Source organism: Myxocyprinus asiaticus, chromosome 48, assembly GCF_019703515.2.
Source record: "Myxocyprinus asiaticus isolate MX2 ecotype Aquarium Trade chromosome 48, UBuf_Myxa_2, whole genome shotgun sequence".
Lineage (NCBI taxonomy): Eukaryota > Metazoa > Chordata > Actinopteri > Cypriniformes > Catostomidae > Myxocyprinus > Myxocyprinus asiaticus.
The window spans coordinates 216,168-236,725 of record NC_059391.1 but is presented as its reverse complement, the minus strand read 5'-3'; the positions used below and the strand labels follow the sequence as shown (position 1 = coordinate 236,725).

Here is a 20,558-nt window from a genome sequence, read left to right as displayed (position 1 = left end):
TTTTTTTTTTTTAAACAATGTCTTGTGCACAGTTTAAATGAATTTAAATTCTTATTTTCATAATAATCAGCTTTCAGCAGAGAGGTAAATCCCGTCTCTCGCGGTGAATCGCGTTCTCTCACACGATTGTTTGTGCGCAGCAAACGTCACTCATTCATGTGCACGAGCGCGTAATTTAATTTTAAAGTCAGGATCAAAGCCTGAGTTGACAGAGAAAGTTGATGAGCTGCATCCTGGTACAATGCCATAACTCTCAGGCAGCTGTATTGGAGAAAAGATGACTGACTCTTGTGCAGCTTGGGGCTGTACAAACCTTTGCAATCAAAACCAGATCTCTGGGAATTACCTTTCATAGGTAAGACCGAACAGTTGTTTCTGGTTGTATTTGGTCATTATAACATTGTTGAAAACTAACTAATTGGCCACCAGAGTCAGACTATTAATAGCTTCTGGGAACATGACGTCAGCAACGCAATGCATGGTGGGACTTTAGGACACGGAAGCTGTGGTGGATACTGTGTATTGGAAATAGATGGTATAGTTTGTATTATACAGATAAAAATACGTAACTATGGTGAATGCTTGTTGTGTAATTAACTGCAATAATCGCACTCATGACCATATCTCAAATGGAGTGCGATTGGTCTTCGTTCGGTCCATTATTGTTTTTTTTTTTGTTGTTTTTTTTCTGTTTATTATCGCTGTGTACTAATATCTGATAACTGATGAACGTGTCCTAAAACATGGCGGCAACTACGCAGAATGCAATGCGTAGGGGCGTAGTTTCCCAAGCTCTATAGCTAGCGATAACGCTAGTTAGCTATGAAAGCTGGGACTTATAAAGTTTACATGATTTCTTATAAAGTCTCAGCTTATATTATAGTTTATGGGCACTTTAGTTTATAATATAATCGAGATTTTCATCTATATTGCCATTTTTCTCCAAACCGACTTTAGTGACAAGCTACTCATTTCGGCTGAGAGACTGACATATTGTGAGTCTGACTGTAGTTAGTTGGCTAGCTAACTTTTCTCAAACTTTCTGAAGGTTTCACAAAGAGAAACAGTTGAGGAGGCAATGGGAAGTAGGTTTTTCTGCCAGTGAGTCCTTTTTGCTATGCAGTGAGCACTTCAAGCCGGAGGACTTTGACAGGACAGGTCAGACTCTCAGGATTAGAGATGGAGCTAAGTCTTCAGTTTTCCAACTCCTCTCCAAAGAGTTGGTGTATCGATAGGCTATAATGATTTGATCGCTTGTCATCAAATCGTGGCTTGTTTATATATATATATTATTTCCATTTTAGCCAGTGGCAACCAGGACAACACAAGCCTCAAGGAAGCCTATTAGTGAACTGTTCTCTACATTTCCAAGAGACTGTACTCCCTCTGCCTAATATTGTGAGTACTGTTACTAGTTAATCCCCAGACAACTGTGAGAATCTCTCTCTCGCTCGCTCGCTCATTCGCTCTCTCTCTCTCCCTCCCTCCCTCGCTCTCTCTCTCTCTCCCTCCCTCGCTCTCTCTCCCCCGCTCTCCCTCGCTCTCCCTCCCTCGCTCTCCCTCCCTCCCTCCCTCGCTCTCTCTCTCTCCCTCCCTCGCTCTCTCTCTCTCCCTCCCTCGCTCTCTCTCTCTCGCTCTCCCTCCCTCTCCCTCCCTTCCTCCCTCCCTCGCTCTCCCTCCCTCTCCCTCCCTCCCTCGCTCTCCCTCCCTCCCTCTCTCGCTCTCCCTCCCTCCCTCCCTCGCTCGCTCGCTCTCTCTCTCTCCCTCCCTCGCTCTCCCTCCCTCCCTCCCTCGCTCTCCCTCCCTCCCTCTCCCTCGCTCTCTCTCCCTCCCTCCCTCGCTCTCTCTCTCTCCCTCCCCCTCCCTCTCCCTCCCTCCCTCCCTCTCTCGCTCTCCCTCCCTCCCTCGCTCGCTCGCTCCCTCGCTCTCCCTCCCTCGCTCTCCCTCCCTCCCTCTCCCTCGCTCTCTGTCCCTCCCTCCCTCGCTCTCTCTCTCTCCCTCCCCCTCCCTCTCCCTCCCTCCCTTCCTCTCCCTCCCTCCCTTCCTCCCTCGCTCTCCCTCCCTCTCCCTCCCTCCCTCCCTCGCTCTCCCTCCCTCCCTCGCTCACTCGCTCTCCCTCCCTCCCTCGCTCTCTCTCGCTCTCTCTCTCTCCCTCCCTCTCTCTCCCTCGCTCCCCCTCCCTCTCTCTCCCTCGCTCCCCCTCCCTCCCTCCCTCCCTCGTTCGCTCGCTCCCTCCCCCTCCCTCCCTCCCTCCCTCTCTCGCTCTCTCTCTCCCTCCCTCTCTCGCTCTCTCTCCCTCCCTCTCTCTCCCTCGCTCCCCCTCCCTCTCTCTCCCTCGCTCCCCCTCCCTCCCTCTCTCCCTCTCGCTCCCTCTCCCTCCCTCTCTCGCTCTCCCTCCCTCCCTCCCTCGCTCTCTCCCTATCTCTCCCTTCCTCCCTCGCTCTCTCCCTTCCTCGCTCTCTCCCTTCCTCCCTCCCTCGCTCCCTCGCTCTCCCTCCCTCCCTCCCTCTCTCGCTCTCTCTCCCTCCCTCCCTCCCTCTCTCGCTCTCCCTCCCTCCCTCCCTCTCTCGCTCTCTCTCTCCCTCCCTCCCTCGCTCCCTCGCTCTCCCTCCCTCCCTCGCTCCCTCGCTCTCCCTCCCTCCCTCTCTCGCTCTCCCTCCCTCCCTCCCTCCCTTGCTCCCTCGCTCTCCCTCCCTCCCTCCCTCCCTCCCTCCCTCCCTCTCTCGCTCTCCCTCCCTCCCTCCCTCCCTCGCTCTCCCTCCCTCCCTCCCTCTCTCTCTCTCCCTCCCTCTCTCCCTCCCTCCCTCTCTCGCTCTCTCTCCCTCCCTCCCTCCCTCTCTCGCTCTCTCTCTCCCCCTCTCTCTCTCTCCCTCTCCCTCGCCCTCTCTCTCTCCCTCGCCCTCTCTCTCTCGCTCCCTCTCTCTCCCTCGCTCCCTCCCTCCCTCCCTCGCTCTCTCTCCCTCCCTCCCTCCCTCGCTCTCTCTCGCTCTCTCTCCCTCCCTCCCTCCCTCCCTCGCTCTCTCTCTCTCCCTTCCTCCCTCGCTCTCCCTCCCTCCCTCCCTCCCTCGCTCTCCCTCCCTCCCTCGCTCCCTCGCTCTCCCTCCCTCCCTCGCTCCCTCGCTCTCCCTCCCTCCCTCCCTCGCTCCCTCGCTCTCCCTCCCTGCCTCGCTCTCCCTCCCTGCCACTATTTTCAGACACATTCATGTATACTCATGCACACACTGAAACATGCTGGTGTTGAATATGCTTCCCTGACACACACACAAACCCACGGTGATGGCAGTGAGATTGAGGGGTGATGAGATTAAAGGATTATTATATGTATGACTTGTTGTTCATCTGAACACAAATAAAGATTTTTAGATGAAGTTTTCAGATGTGGAGGGACTTAGAATGGAAGGAGACAGCAACCAACACTTTCAAGGTCCATAAATCACATTTAGGCAGGATAATAGTAATCCATATATATGGCTCCAGATGCTTCCATTCTATCAACTAACCCATCCGAAAACGTATTCTAAAAATCTTCATTTGTGTTCAGATCAACAACGAAAGTCATACACATCTAGGATGGAATATTTATTTATCACACATTATACGTTTGCACATATACAGTGAAATTCTTTTTTTCACATATCCCAGCTAAGCTGGGGTCAGAGTGCAGGGTCAGCCATGATACGGCGCCCCTGGAGCAGTTAGGGTCAAGGGCCTTGCTCAAGGGCCCAACATTATTTATGAGATAATTTGCATTTTGGGGAGGAATAATCCTTTAAGAATGCAATCAGCTGATAGTACATTGTACTACCTATGCACCAAACAGCTGAGACTGTGAGTGATGTGATATAAACATTACTCAAAACATTTTCAACCTTCTTTCTACTAGGACCACTCCTATGCATTACCTGAATCTCCCACTGGTCTAAAGGCAAGACTCCGTGAAGACTTGGTTAGGGTGGAGAGTCTGGAGCGAGAGATGAGGAATGTGAAGAACCGAGAACGGAGGGCAAAGAACATAGTGCATGATCTTCTAGAGGATCTGAAGGGGAAGAACCTCATAAATTAAGAGGCGAAAGAGAGGCTCAATTTCTACTCCGGTAAAATTAAATTAAAACTTTTAACTTTGTATATATCTTATGTTTACACTTTCCCATCTTTTTAGACTTTCTAATTATTATTGCAAGAGCATTTACTAGTTAGTCTGTTTCTAACTGAATTTCAGATCTTCCGATAGACCTCCTGTCAAAACGGGGCCATGAGTACACAAAAGACCAGAGGGAGTTTGCCCTCACTTTCCACTTACATGGTCCAAAAGCATATAACTATTTGAGAAAGTCTCTCCATCTTGACCTCCCACATCCACATACATTACAAAGGTATTCTTCATGTCATTTTATTGCACTTTTACAAAATACTGGTTCTAATACATTAACTACTTTTTCATTTTACAAAGGTGGATGAGTTCTATAGATCTATTGTCTGAAAAGAGCAAATATCAGTATTAAAGGAATAGTTCACCCAAAAATGAAAATTTGCTGATAATGCACTCACCATAAGGCCATCCAAGATATATATGACTTTCTTTCTTCATCAGAGCAAAAAAAATATTTATATTCATCAGATGAAGAAAGAAAGTCATATATACACTATATTGCCAAAAGTATTCGCTCACCCATCCAAATAATTGAATTCAGGTGTTCCAATCACTTCCATGGCCACAGGTGTATAAAATGAAGCACCTTGGCATGCAGACTGCTTCTACAAACATTTGTGAAAGAATGGGCCGCTCTCAGGAGCTCAGTGAATTCCAGCGTGGTACTGTGATAGGATGCCACCTGTGCAACAAGTCCAGTCGTGAAATTTCCTCACTACTAAATATTCCACAGTCAACTGTCAGTGGTATTATAACAAAGTGGAAGCGATTGGGAATGACAGCAACTCAGCCACGAAGTGGTAGGCCACGTAAAATGACAGAGCGGGGTCAGCGGATGCTGAGGCACATAGTGCGCAGAGGTCGCCAACTTTCTGCAGAGTCAATCACTACAGACCTCCAAAGTTCATGTGGCCTTCAGATTAGCTCAAGAACAGTGCGTAGAGAGCTTCATGGAATGGGTTTCCATGGCCGAGCAGCTGCATCCAAGCCATACATCACCAAGTGCAATGCAAAGCGTTGGATGCAGTGGTGTAAAGCACGCTGCCACTGGACTCTAGAGCAGTGGAGACGCGTTCTCTGGAGTGACGAATCACGCTTCTCCATCTGGCAATCTGATGGACGAGTCTGGGTTTGGCGGTTGCCAGGAGAACGGTACTTGTCTGACTGCATTGTGCCAACTGTGAAGTTTGGTGGAGGGGGGATTATGGTGTGGGGTTGTTTTTCAGGAGCTGGGCTTGGCCCCTTAGTTCCAGTGAAAGGAACTCTGAATGCTTCAGCATACCAAGAGATTTTGGACAATTCCATGCTCCCAACTTTGTGGGAACAGTTTGGGAATGGCCCCTTCCTGTTCCAACATGACTGCGCACCAGTGCACAAAGCAAGGTCCATAAAGACATGGATGAGCGAGTTTGGTGTGGAAGAACTTGACTGGCCTGCACAGAGTCCTGACCTCAACCCGACAGAGCACCTTTGGGATAAATTAGAGCGAAGACTGCGAGCCAGGCCTTCTCGTCCAACATCAGTGTCTAACCTCACAAATGCGCTTCTGGAAGAATGGTCAAAAATTCCCATAAACACACTCCTAAACCTTGTGGAAAGCCTTCCCAGAAGAGTTGAAGCTGTTATAGCTGCAAAGGGTGGGCCGACGTCATATTAAACCCTATGGATTAAGAATGGGATGTCACTTAAGTTCATATGCGTCTAAAGGCAGGTGAGCGAATACTTTTGGCAATATAGTGTAGCTTGGATGGCCTTATGGTGAGTGCATTATCAGCAAATTTTCATTTTTGGGTGAACTATTCCTTTAAGTGTTGTGTGTCTCTGTGTGTTTGTTTTTTAGGGGGCTGGAACAACAACCCTTCTGCAGGCCAGTTCCAGGGCATTTTCTGCCATCTCATGGTCCGGTGCGGTGTCTCTCAAAGCAATTCAGTAAACGTGGCAGCACAGGATGAGACCGTGTCCCTGTCTGCTGTTGAGATGTCCTCTGCTCTAGCAGCAGAAGAAACTGAAGAGCTTCCACCCCCTTTTGTTAACATCTCTGCAATTGTGTGTGGCTATAGCTACCTGCCAACTCGTTTTGGTAGCCTTGTGGACAATGCCCTTGTGTACATATCAGTGTTTGTCGTTCGACAGATTTTGAGAAATTATTATTATATATTATTATACTATTGTATTATGTTATACTACTTGTACTATTATGTTATTGTACTATTCACTACTCACTATTTTATTTACTATTTTCTTTTTTATTGACTGTATATTCTACAATTTATTTTATAGCTATAAAAATATAGAAAGCAGACTGACTGCCAGTGTCTCACTATTTGATTTGTATTTGCCGATTTTGTTCCATTTTTCTCAATGATGGTCAATTATTAGTACTTAAAGATGCACTATTTCTATTTTTTTCAGTATTTCAAAGTGAACTAGCTGTGTTCTGACCTGGAGCACAAGAAAAGCTAAAATGATTGAATTGAAGACAGAAAAAGCCATTTCCACAATGAAAAAACTTTATTCAGATTTCATGTACATTAATTTATATTATATTAGGCACGTCTCCACAATTATTAACCAAGAAAAATAAGCAAAATCTATGCTTGACAAGCTTGAGTTTTCACAATTCCTGCTGACAATAAATAATTTCCCAAGTTTAACTATCGAGATTCTAAGTAACTGGAGACAGAACTTTTTTGTACTCCACGTAGATCATAAACCATTGTAATGTGAGAAATGTAAACGTTATTGTGGTTTTTTTCAAGAAAACCGCAGCTCCCCCGTTTACTTGTATTTGTTTACAGTGCAGTCTTGCCTGGTCCAATATGGCGGACGCGTTGACGTATCACAGCAACGGGCCAAAGCGGCCAATGAGGCGTCTATGTATTTATATGCCTATGGCTAGAAACGTGCGTGTTACGACAGTGGGCAAATTCCAATTGAAAGAAATCATCCCCATGCCAACGTTTGGGGATACCATATAAATGAATGGGGAGAGCCGTAAAGTAACGCCTACCTGTCGCAAAAGTGTCCGTGACTTCTTTTATAAAACAGCAATTTTGTCATAGTAAACTCGACACATAGTTCATTCCAAAAGGAATGTTTTATTTAAAACATGTTGAAGATTATCTGAAAGGCGGTTAATTCATTAAATGATGAGCTGTTTCCTCACAAAAGCAGTTTATTCAGCGTACTAAAGCACCTCCTCCATAGACATCCATTCAAAAAGAACGGCCTCTTGTCTCCTCGCCAGTGTACCACCATAGTGTCTATGGGAGCGCGCGCGTTATGCAATTTTAGGCTAAGCTAGTAGGTCTGCTGGTACTTCCTGCTTTTTTTTTTTTTTGCTGAATCCCCTCTCGCTGCAGGGGAAGATTCATTCATATTTATGAGGAAAACTACATGATTGGTCATGGTGAGGTTTAACTGCAGAATTAGGGTTGGATATAGTTTATTCGACTAATCAGATAGCGCTTGACTGATTAATATTACCGAATTGCCCAATCGGATATCGCTTTTCTCATGAAGTCATAAATGAATTCCTTTGCCGTCCCATGAATGTTTAGCTCTACACCGGAAATAAAGATGCTGATATGTGGATGCAGGTGTGCGTCAGTGTGATGCAGATACAGTTACACAGCTGTAACGTTCACATTTATACTTGATTCACATTAGATTAATGTAAAATGAGTATTTCTACATTTCAAAAGCTCACTATAGTGTCATGTGTTGTTCTGTGCGTCGCACTCCTGCTGCCGAAAATGCTTTTATCGCGCGGAAAGAGAGACGCGCCGCAGAATGAAGGTAGCACGAGCAGTAGCATTTATAAGATGCATTATTATTATTATTATTATTATTATTATTATTATGTCTAATTGTTTATTATTTCAGCATCTACTTCTGTGTTCAGTTTGTGTTTGTGTTTTGATTTCTGAATGAGATTATATAATTCTCCAGTTCAGTAGTTATTTTAGAAAAAATACACTTATATTCTAAATAATAATCATAACAGTGTAAATAGAATTACAACAAATAGGGTACAACGGGGCTAAAGGCACACCTTAAGGAAAATTAGCTTTTTTTTCTGGTCACAAAGTGTATCAAGATTCAAGAAATACATTTATTTTTGTCGAATATTAATGGAGCAACATAATTTGTGTGAAAAGAAATAACAACAGAAGGTTGTTTTGTATAAAATAATAATATTAATAATAATAAAAAACAAAAAGATGGCAGGGAGGAGCCACATGACGCCATGGGAAGGGCAACGTGTGAGAGACAGCTCTGTGCACTTTGCTAATTTTTAAAATTATTTTCATGATATAAAAATGAAATTCGATACACCCAGTTACACTTTAATGTTTGAGGTAAACATAGCAAAGAAGTCAAAATCCTCGGGCTCTGGAGACATTAAAAGACACTTATGGATTCAAGATGAAAGCCCAGACAGGCCGGTGGACCGGGGACTGGATTTGGATGGCGCGGCGGGAGAAGGAATCCAGCGTCAACTGTCCAACATGTCAGTGATGTTGACGAAGGTACTTGCAGACTTGGAGGATCTTGCTGTAATACGTCGATCGATTACAGCGATGGAAAAAAATTCTCTGAGCTAGTCAAAAGAGTGACAGATGTTGAAAAATGAATTGATTATTTGGAGGCATCAGAGAGGGAATTAACCGCTAATCCGCCCGTGACCAAAGTTGATTTGGAACGTGTTCTTGAAAAGCTTAAAGATCTTGAGAATAGAAGCCGCAGGAATAACATCTGAATTGTTGGAATTCCTGAGCATGAGGAGGGCAGAGATATGGTGAAATTCCTAGACGAGCTTTTCCCGAGTCTGCTCGACGTAACAGGCCACAAGCTGGAAATCGAGCGAGCTCACAGAGTCCCAGCTCACAGATCTGCTGAGGGAGGAAGGCCCCGATTGATTCTGGCCAAATTTTTTAAATCATCCGTTAAAGATCTTGTGTTGCGCCAGTCGAGGAGCAAAGGAAAGCTTTCTTGGAAGAATTACAATATTTTCTTGTTCCCGGATTTTGCGAACTCGACAAGAGAGAAATGCGATCGGTTTAAGGAATGCAAGAAACTGTTACATCAGCGGAAGATCGCTTTTGCTCTGATGTTTCCAGCCAGACTGAGAATAAACACCAAGGATGGCAGCAAAGTATTTACATGTCCCAATCAGGCAATGTCTTTTATTGAAACAATAGGTGAGTAACCATTGGGTGTTTTTCTTGTGAGTGGATTGACTCACTGTACATACTCTGGCTTTCAGAGGAAGCTGGGCATCATTTTTGTTTCTTTTTGCACTGGCTCCGCCGAGTGGTTGGAGTTTCTTTTGTTTTGTGGATTAACACTTTTCCTTCAAGAAACTTTTGCATTGACGGAAGATCACTTTTACAATGAAGTTCCCGGGCAGATTGAGAATAGACACTACGGATGACCGCAAATGCGCACGTTTTTCTTTTTTCTGTTTGTTTTGTTCGGGGGGAAGTTCGGGGTTTTATTGTTGCATTAATGTCGAAATGTGGTCTTCATAATTTTGTCTTTGGCACACAATTAATTTTTTCTATTATATCAAAATGTCAAATGTTAATACCAGTGGTATGTGAATGGGTTGGGGAACCCCATAAAAAGAAGAAAGGTTATTTCTTTTCTTAAAGTAAGAAATATGATATAGTGTTTCTCCAAGAAACGCATCTTTCCCCGCAGGAAGCTGAAAAATTTGGGAAGATATGAGGTGGACATGTTTTCTTTAGTGTTGGCTCAAGTAAGAGCAAGGGAGTCATTATATTGGTAAATAAACATTTATAATTCAAATGTCTCAAACAGTTTAATGATAAATTAGGAAGAGTTATTATTGTTTTAGCAGAAATTCAGGGGAAAATATTACGCGCGTTAGGTGCGTAATATTTACGCACCTAACGCGGATGATCAGGGCTTTTTTATAGATCTTGAAGGGATGTTGCAAGCCGCTGGCACCCCTCATGATATAATTTTGGGAGGAGCCTTTAATCTTTTGATGGACTCAGTCCTTGATCATAGTGAAGCAAAAGTGTGTAAGCCCTCTAGAGCAACATTGTGTAAAACGCTTCACAGGATGTGTAAAAATCTTGGTCTTACAGATATTTGGAGACTTTTGAACCCATCTGGTAGAGACTATACATTATTTTTCATCAGTCCATAAGATTTATTCTAGAATAGATTTATTTTTTTTTATATCCAAATCCCTCATTTCATCTGTTGTTGATTGCTCAATTGGAAACATTTTAGTCTCGGATCATGCCCTGGTGAGTTTAGAGGTGTTGCCACATATAGAGAAAAAGAAATCATATAGTTGGTGCCTTAATGTATCCCTTTTGCAAAATCCTGATTTCCAACAAATGTTAAAGACTGAAATCAGTGTTTATATGGAGATCAACTGGTCCTCTATATCCTCTGTGGGCGTGGCTTGGGAGGCACTTAAGACGGTTCTTAGGGGTCGGATCATACAGTATGCCTCATTCATCAAAAAATCCAAAGCATGAGAACTCGTGGAGTTGGAAGGAAATATTAAAAGTGCAGAGGCAGAGTTGAAACGCCATATGTCATCTGATGGCCTCAGAGAATTGACCCGATTGAAATATAGATATAATACTATTTTGTCGCAGAAAGTGGAGTTTTGGTTATTCAGGGCAAGACAGTCATACGTTGAGTCAGAGGACAATGCAGGGAAGCTTTTGGCTAGATATATAAAGCAGAGAGAGTCTCTCTCTAACATCCCCTCAGTGAAATCTGCTGGTGGTGAAATTTTTACCTCAGCCATTGATATTAATAATGCCTTTAAAGAGTTCTATCTTGATCTTTATAGTTCCACGTCTTCGTCTACTGATGAAGATATTAGAAACTTTGTGGAACCATTAGATCTTCCTAAACTGAAGACTGAGCAAAAACACGCTCTTGATTCTGAGATAACCTTGGAGGAGCTTGACGAGGTAATAAAGTCCCTACCTACTGGCAAGGCTCCGGGGCCAGATGGTTTTGCCGCAGAATTTTTGAGATCCTTTGCTACAGAACTGGCTCCACTTTTGTTAGAAGTTTATACTGAATCATTAAAGAATGGAAAGCTTCCTCCAACCATGACACAAGCCCGGATCAGTCTGATTTTTAAAAAGGACAAAGATCCAAGCGAGTGTAAAAGTTACTGTCCAGTCTCCCTGATCCAACTAGATGTAAAAATTTTGGCTAACCGATTAAGTAAGGTTATGACATCTCTTATACATATAGATCAGGTGGGGTTTATTCGGGGCTGCAGCTCTTCTGATAACATCAGGCATCTCATTAATATCATGTGGCCAGTAGCGAATGATCAGTCTCCGGTCGCTGCCATCTCACTTGACGGCGAAAAGGCGTTTGATATGGTAGAATGGGATTATCTTTTTAAGATTTTGGAAATGTATGGGTTCGGGAGTATATTTATTGGTTGGATTAAGTTACTTTATAGACACCCTGTAGCAGCGGTACAAACAAATGGATTAATTTCAGATTATTTTACTCTGGATAGGGACATTCGGCAGGGTTGCCCTCTTTCCCCATTATTGTTCTGTCTTGCCCTGGAACCATTAGCAGCCGCGATAAGAAAGGAGGATGATTTTCCAGGGTGGTTGCGGGAGGTGTGGCACAGAAGCTTCTGCTTTACGCAGATGATATTTTATTATTTGTCTCTGAACCTACTAGATCTGTGCCTTGCCTCCACAGAATTATTAATTCCTTTTCCAAGTTCTCAGGATACAAAGTCAATTGGTCTAAATCCGAAGCTTTGGCTCTGACAGCGTACTGTTTTCCAGCCAGGCGCCTTCCAGTGGCCCAAACAGGGCATTAAGTATTTGGGGATTTTATTCCCAGCAAATTTGTCTGATTTAGTTAGTGTTAATTTTGACCCTTTAATAAAAAGGTTTTCAAGCGATGTGGGCAGGTGGGCTTCATTACATTTATCGATGATTGGGAAGGTTAATTTTATTAAAATGAATTGTATTCCAAAATATAACTACCTGCTACAGTATCTCCCTGTAGATGTCCCCCTCTCTTATTTCAGGCAATTTGATAGCATAGCGAAGTCCTTCATTTGGAATGGTAAACGTCCCAGACTGCATTTTAATAAGTTACATAGGCCGATAGACAAAGGTGGGCTGGCCTACCCAAGATTTTGTTTTATTACTATGCGTTCAGTCTCAGATATTTGGCTCATTGGTCACTTCCACCTGAGAGAGCCCCTCCCTGGTTTGTTATTGAACAGGCAGTTCTTGCCCCTATTTCGCCATTACAAAGCATCTCTATCAAACTAATCGGAAAAGTTAAGTTACACCCCGTTATTTCGCATTTACACTCGGTATTGACTAAAGTGTCCAGATTGTTTAAATTGGACACTTATTTAAATGTTGCCTCGAGCATATGGCAGAACCCAAGATTGTGTATTGGCAAGTCCCCTTTCTGCTGGCCAGAGTGGATTGTGAGGGGGGTTGCTACACTCTTAATTCCTATATGAAAGTGGAGTGTTGAGATCGTTTGAAAACTTGGTCCAACATTTTTGGATCCCCAGACCTCAGTTTTATAGGTATTTACAACTGCGCCACCTGCTTTGTTTTGGGAGTAATACACACCCCCCTAAGGAGGCAGATGCTTTGGGAGAGGTGATTGCGGCTTTTGGAAAAGGTCATGAGGCATCAGTGTCTTACTCCCTGTTAATTCAGAGTCTGGGTGATGGAGCCTTAACTTCTCCCAAGAGAGTTTGGGAGAAAGATTTCAACTTGGCATTGGAGGAAGGAGTGTGGGCTAAGATTCTTTTTTGTGATTAACATTTTTATTAATTTTTCAAAACAAAGAAAAAAAAAAACATTTATGCAATGACTCAACATTAACTCCCACTACTTCCCCTCCCCAATCAAGAACACCACCCGACCCCAAACGAACATCCCAGTGGTCTTACATAATAAGTACACACATATACAGAGAAAAAAATAATAAATAATTATATATATATATATATACATACATACACACATACATACATACGCACACACACACACACACATATATATATATACACACACACATATACATACATACATACATATACATACACATATAATAAACATACAACTCTAAACTATACCTCTCTCTCCACAGACCCACTGCGAGAGCCCCCCAAAAACATCAAATATCTACCACATTTCCCAATAAAAGAATCCCATATCCCCAGCCTTCTACATGTTACCTCTTAGGCTGCCACCCTTCCCATCACCTCGCACCACTCCCAAATTGAGGGTGCTCCCACCAACTTCCAACCCCTTAAAACAATCTGCCTGCCTATCATCGCACTGTTGAGGACCCAATTGTTTAAGTATTTGTCACCTACATCGATGACCGCCCCATCACCCAAAACACAGAGTCTGGGGCAAAATGAAATCCGAATGCCCAACACGTCACACAGAACACTATACCTTCAACCAAAATTCCACCAAAAAACATGGGCCATGTCTCCATCCTCTGATTGGCATCGCCAGCAGGTGGGTGTGTCTTTAAGACCAAGCCTATACAATTTAGAGGGGGTCCAATAGAACCGATGTAAAATCTTGAATTGTATAAGGTGCACTCTTGCATCTCTCGATGCAGTTTTTATGTTTTTTAAAATCCTAGCCCATTCTCTCTCCTCCAATTCCAGGTTTAAATCTTTCTCCCATAATCTCTTGAGAGTGGTTGAGACTCCGTCCCCCAGACTCTGAATTAATAAGGAGTAATACACTGATGCCTCATGGCCCTTTCCAAAAGCAGAAATCACCTCTCCTAGAGTATCTGCTTCTTTAGGGGGGTGTATGCTATTCCCAAAAATAGTACAGAGCAAATGGCGTAACTGAAGATACCTAAAAAACGGAGATCTGGGGATCCCAAAATATTGAACCAGATTTTCAAAGGATCTCATCACACCGCTCTCATAAAGATCACCAAGTGAATTAACCCCCCCCCCCCCCCGCAATCCACTCTGACCAACAAAAAGGGGACTTATTAATGCATAGTTTGGGGTTTAGCCATAGGCTCGAGGCAACATTTAGATAAATATCTGAATTAAACACTCTGGACACTTTTGTCCATACTGAGTGCAAATGTGAAATAACGGGGTATGATTTAACTTCTCTATTTAGTTTGTTGGAAAGGCTTTGTAATGGCAAAATAGGGGCAAGAAGTTCTTGTTCAATGCAGAACCAGAGAGGGGCTCTTTCAGGTGGAAGCGACCAATGAACCAAATGTCTGAGACCGAATGCATAATAATAAAACAAAATCTTGGGTAGGCCTAGCCCATCTTTGTCAATCGGCCTATGTAACTTATTGAAATGTAGTCTGGGGTACTTACCACTCCAAATAAAAGACTTCGCTATGCTCTCAAATTGCTTGAAATAAGAGAGGGGGACATCTACCGGGAGAGACTCTAGCAAGTAGTTAAATTTTGAAATACAGTTCATTTTAATAACATTAACCTTCCCAATCATCGATAAATGTAATGAAGCCCATCTGTCCACATCATTTGAAAACCTTTTTATTATGGAATCAAAATTACCTCTGACTAAATCAGACAAATTTGTTGGGAATAAAATGCCCAAATACTTAATGCCCTGTTTGGGCCACTGGAAGGCGTCTGGCTGGAAGGCCGTTACTGGACAGTACGCTGTCAAAGCCAAAGCTTTGGATTTAGACCAGTTGACTTTGTATCCTGAGAATTTGGAAAAGGAATGAATAATTCTGTGGAGGCAAGGCATAGATTTAGTAGGTTCAGAGACAAATAATAAAATATCATCTGCATAAAGCAGAAGCTTATGCACCACGCCTCCCGCCGTCACCCCTGGAAAATCATCCTCCTTTCTTATCGTGGCTGCTAATGGTTCCAGGGCAAGACAGAACAATAATGGGGAAAGAGGGCAGCCCTAACGGGTGCCCCTATCCAGAGTAAAATAATCTGAAATTAATCCATTTGTTTGTACCGCTGCTACAGGGTGTCTATAAAGTAACTTGATCCAACCAATAAACGTACTCCTGAACCCATACATTTCCAAAATCTTAAAAAGATAATCCCATTCTTCCATATCAAATGCCTTTTCGGCATCAAGTGAAATGGCAGCAACCGGAGTCTGATCATTCGCCACTAACCACATGATATTGATGAAACGCCTAATATTATCAGAAGAGCTATAACCCCGAATAAACCCCACCTGATCTATATGTATAAGAGATGTCATAACTTTACTTAATCGGTTAGCCAGAATTATAGCCAAAATTTTTACATCTAGCTGGATCAGGGAAATTGGACAGTAACTTTTACACTCGTTTGGATCTTTGTCTTTTTTAAGAATCAGACTGATCCGGGCTTGTGTCCTGGTTGGCGGAAGCTTTCCATTCTTTAATGATTCAGTATACTTCTAACAGAAGTGGAGCCAGTTCTGTAGCATAGGATCTAAAAAATTCAGCGGCAAAACCATCTAGCCCCGGAGCCTTGCCTGTAGGTAAGGAGATAATTACCTCGTCAAGTTCCTCCAAGGTTATCTCAGAATCAAGAGAGTTTTTTTGCTCATTCGTCAGTTTAGGGAGTTCTAATGGTTCCACAAAGTTTCTAATATTTTCATCAGTAGACGAAGACATGGAACTATAGAGATCAAGATAGAATCCTTTAAAGGCATTATTAATATCAATGGCTGAGGTAAAAATTTAACCACCAGCAGATTTCACTGAGGGAATGGTAGAAAAAGACTCCCTGCTTTGTCCCCTGACTCAAATTATGACTGTCTTGCCCTAAACAACCAAAACTCCACTTTCCGTGACAAAATAGTATTATATCTGTATTTCAATCGGGTCAATTCTCTGAGACCATCAGACGACATTCGGCACTTCAGCTCTGCCTCGGCACTTTTAATATTTCCTTCCAACTCCACGAGTTCTCGTGCTTTGGATTTTTTGGTGAATGAGGCATACTGTATGATCCGACCCCAAAGAACCGCCTTAAGTGCCTCCCAAGCCACACCCACAGATGATACTGAGGACCAGTTGGTCTCCATATAAACAATGATTTCAGTCTTTAACATTTGTTGGAAATCAGGATTTTGCAAAAGGGATACATTAGAGCCAACTATATGATTTCTTTTTCTCTGTATGTGACAAGATCTCTAAGTTCACCAGGGTGTGATCTGAGACTAAAATGTTTCCAATTGAGCAATCCACAACAGATGAAATGAGGGATTTAGGTATATTAAAAAAAATCTATTCTAGAGTAAATCTTATGAACTGATGAAAAAAATGTATAATCCCTACCAGATGGGTTCAATAGTCGCCAGATATCTGCAAGACCAAGATTTTTACAGATACTGTGAAGCGTCAGTGTTGCTGTAGGGGGCTTACACACTTTTACTTCACTATGATCAAGGACTGAGTCCATCAAAAGATTAAAGTCTCATCCCAATATTATGTCATGAGAGATGCCAGCAGCTTGCAACATCCCATCAAGATCTATAAAAAAGCCCTGATCATCAACGTTAGGTGCGTAAATATTAGCCAAAATCAACCTTTGCCCCTGAATTTCTCCTAAAACTACAATGACTCTTCCTAGTTTATCTTTAATTTGTTTGAGACATTTGAATTGTAGATGCTTATTTATCATTGTAATGACTCCCCTGCTCTTACTTGAACCAGCACTAAAGAAAACATGTCCACCCCATATCTTACCAAAGTTTTCAGCTTCCTGCGGGGAAAGATGTGTTTCTTGAAGAAACACAATATCATATTTCTTACGTTTAAGAAAAGGTTATTTACATTCCTTCTTTTTATAGGGTGCCCCAACCCATTCACATTCCATGTGGAGAGAGACAACTTATATTAACATTTGACATATTGATATAATAAAAAAAAAAAAAATATGTGTGTCAAAACAAGATTACACAGACCACATTCCCCATTAATGCAACAATCAAACCCCGAATTTCCCCCTGAACAAAACAAACAAAAAAAAGAAAAACGTGCGCACGACAGCGCCAACCGGCAACAATCCCTCTAAACTCAAAGAGTCCATGTAAGCCTACGAGAGCCCCCGCGACAACTTTGTCATTGGATTATTCAAGTCCGGTGTTTCTGCACAAATTTTGTGAGGCAAAATTACATAACAGAAAATACTTTGTAAAACAGACCCCAGCCAACAGGCAGAATAACAGAAAAAACATGTAGATTCATTCACAGAACTGTCTCGAAGGTGTGTTCCTCCACAAAATAAACTCCAGATATAGCCATTCAGTTTCCTCGGACAAACAAACAATTGTTCAGTGAGCCGGCTGTTATGAGTGCAGCAGATGAGGTAATCATTCTACTAGGAGGCATAAGCACAAAGAACGAACAGATTTAACCACAACTGTCCCGAAGTAGTGTAATTCCACAAAAGAAGCTCCAGCCGCTAGGCGGAGCCAGCAAGAAAAACAAAACCTGCATCCCGGTTCCTCGGATGATCAAGAGCCAAACTAACCCGGAGGCCGCGCAAAAAAACAAAAAAAACACCATAACTTACTCAGCCCATCAACTTTATAAAAGACGTCCTTTATGTGAGCTTGTAGATATTTTGCGGTCATCCATAGTGTCTATTCTCGGTCTGGCCGGGAACTACAGTGTAAAAAAAATCTTACGTCAATGCAAACGTTTCTTGGAATCATGCCATAAAACAAACTTCAGCTGCTAGGCGGAGCCAGCGCAAAAAGAAACAAAAATGGCACCCAGCTTTCTCAGATAATAGAGTTTCTCAACCGCGAGGGAGTCCACTAATATAAGAAACATCAAATGGCTTACTCCAATGTATTTATGAAGGAGAGTGCCTGTTTTGGACATGTAAATACTTTGCGACCATTCTTCGTTTCTATTCTCAATTTGGCCGGGAATATCAATGCAAAAGCGATCTTCTGTTGGTGTAAGAGTTTCTTGCATTCCCTGAACCGATCGCGTTTCTCTCTTGTCGAATTCACAAAATCCGGGAACAAGAAAATATTATGGTTCTTCCAAGAAAGCTTCCTTTACTCCTCGCCTGGCGCAACACGAGATCTTTATCGGATGATTTCAGAAATTTGGCCAGAATGGATCGAGGCCTATCTCCCTCAGCTGATCTTCGAGCCGGGACTCTGTGAGCTCGCTCGATTTCCAGCTTGTGGCCTGTTATGTCGAGCAGACTCGGGAAGAGCTCGTCCAGGAATTTCACCATATCTCTGCCCTCTTCATGCTCAGGAATTCCAACAATTCGTATGTTATTCCTTCGGCTCATATTTTCGAAATATTCCAGTTTTTTCCAAATTAATTCCAAACCTGTTTTGGATGCGGGCGGATTAGCGGATAATTCCCTTTCCGATGACTCAAGATAATCGATTCGTTTTTCAACTTCAGTCACTCTTGTAAACAACTCAGAGAATTTTGTTTCCATTGCTGTAATCGATTGACGTATTACAGCGAGATCCTCCAAGTCAGCAACAACCTTTGTCAGCATCACCAAGATGTTGGACAGTTGACGCTGGATTTCATCTCCCTACGCGCCATCTAAATCGAGTCCCCGGCTCGCAGTCCCGTCAGAGGCCTCAGCTAGAACACGTAAGTGTCTTTTAATGTCTCCAGAGTCTGAGGTTTTTGACTTCTTTGCCATGTTTACCTCATACTTGCTCTTTGAGGTAAACATGGCAAAAAAAATTTACGCAAGGGTGTATCGAATCTCACCGGATCACAACATGAAAATAATAAAAAAACTAGCAAAGTTCGCAGAGCTTGTGTCTCACACGTCTGCCTCTCGCATGGCGTCACGTGAACCCTCGTGGGCTAAGATTCTTAAAAACGTTAAGTCTGCATCTAGAGGTGCAAGGGTGCGTCTTATACAATTCCAAATTTTGCATAGATTTTATTGGACCCCCTCTAGACTGTATGGCTTGGTCTTAAAGACACACCCACCTGCTGGAGATGCCAGTCGGAGGATGGAGACATGGCCCATGTTTTTTGTTGGTGTGTCGAGATCCAGAATTTCTGGTCGAAGGTTCAGAATTTTGTGTGCGACGTGGTTGGCACTCGAGTTTCGTTTTGCCCCAGACTTGGGCACAAATGGTCTGAGCGATGGGGCGGTCATCGATGTGGGGGATGGCCATATAGAGAACTGGGTTCTGACCTGTGTGATGATCGCCAGGCAGGTTATTTTGAGGGGTTGGAGGTCAGCTGGTGCTCCCCTATATCCGGAGTGGTGCACGGAGGTGGGGAGGGTGGCATCTTATGAGGAGGTGTCATCGGGAAGACGGGGTGGCTTGGATATTTTTATACGGAAATGGGGCAGGTATTTGGAGTTTTTGGAGGGCTCTCGGGTGGGGTGTGGAAAGAGTAGTGTAATATAGTTAGTATGATTATTATGTGTGTGTGTACAGGTGCATCTCAATAAATTAGAATGTCGTGGAAAAGTTCATTTATTTCAGTAATTCAACTCAAATTGTGAAACTCGTGTATTAAATAAATTCAGTGCACACAGACTGAAGTAGTTTAAGTCTTTGGTTCTTTTAATTGTGATGATTTTGGCTCACATTTAACAAAAACCCACCAATTCACTATCTCAAAAAATTAGAATACATCATAAGACCAATAAAAAAAACATTTTTAGTGAATTGTTGGCCTTCTGGAAAGTATGTTCATTTACTGTATATGTACTCAATACTTGGTAGGGGCTCCTTTTGCTTTAATTACTGCCTCAATTCGGCGTGGCATGGAGGTGATCAGTTTGTGGCACTGCTGAGGTGGTATGGAAGCCCAGGTTTCTTTGACAGTGGCCTTCAGCTCATCTGCATTTTTTGGTCTCTTGTTTCTCATTTTCCTCTTGACAATACCCCATAGATTCTCTATGGGGTTCAGGTCTGGTGAGTTTGCTGGCCAGTCAAGCACACCAACACCATGGTCATTTAACCAACTTTTGGTGCTTTTGGCAGTGTGGGCAGGTGCCAAATCCTGCTGGAAAATGAAATCAGCATCTTTAAAAAGCTGGTCAGCAGAAGGAAGCATGAAGTGCTCCAAAATTTCTTGGTAAACAGGTGCAGTGACTTTGGTTTTCAAAAAACACAATGGACCAACACGAGCAAATGACATTGCACCCCAAATCATCACAGACTGTGGAAACTTAACACTGGACTTCAAGCAACTTGGGCTATGAGCTTCTCCACCCTTCCTCCAGACTCTAGGACCTTGGTTTCCAAATGAAATACAAAACTTGCTCTCATCTGAAAAGAGGACTTTGGACCACTGGGCAACAGTCCAGTTCTTCTTCTCCTTAGCCCAGGTAAGATGCCTCTGACGTTGTCTGTGGTTCAGGAGTGGCTTAACAAGAGGAATACGACAACTGTAGCCA

General features: G+C 43.1%; 1 protein-coding gene and 1 pseudogene across 2 annotated transcripts in view; both read left to right on the top strand.

Moving 5' to 3' along the window:
* The first annotated feature begins 277 nt into the window (after nt 1-277).
* On the top strand, nt 278-7,049 carry LOC127437295 (THAP domain-containing protein 6-like; annotated as a pseudogene).
* Nucleotides 7,050-7,728: 679 nt separating this feature from the next.
* LOC127437528 (protein RIC-3-like) overlaps nt 7,729-20,558 on the top strand; it is a 30,682-nt gene continuing 17,852 nt past the window's right edge. For both annotated transcript variants that reach the window (XM_051692513.1, XM_051692512.1), the window contains exon 1: nt 7,729-7,948. In XM_051692513.1, the coding sequence (XP_051548473.1) occupies nt 7,831-7,948 (118 nt within the window). In that variant the 5' untranslated portion in view covers nt 7,729-7,830. The remainder of the gene's footprint in view (nt 7,949-20,558) is intronic.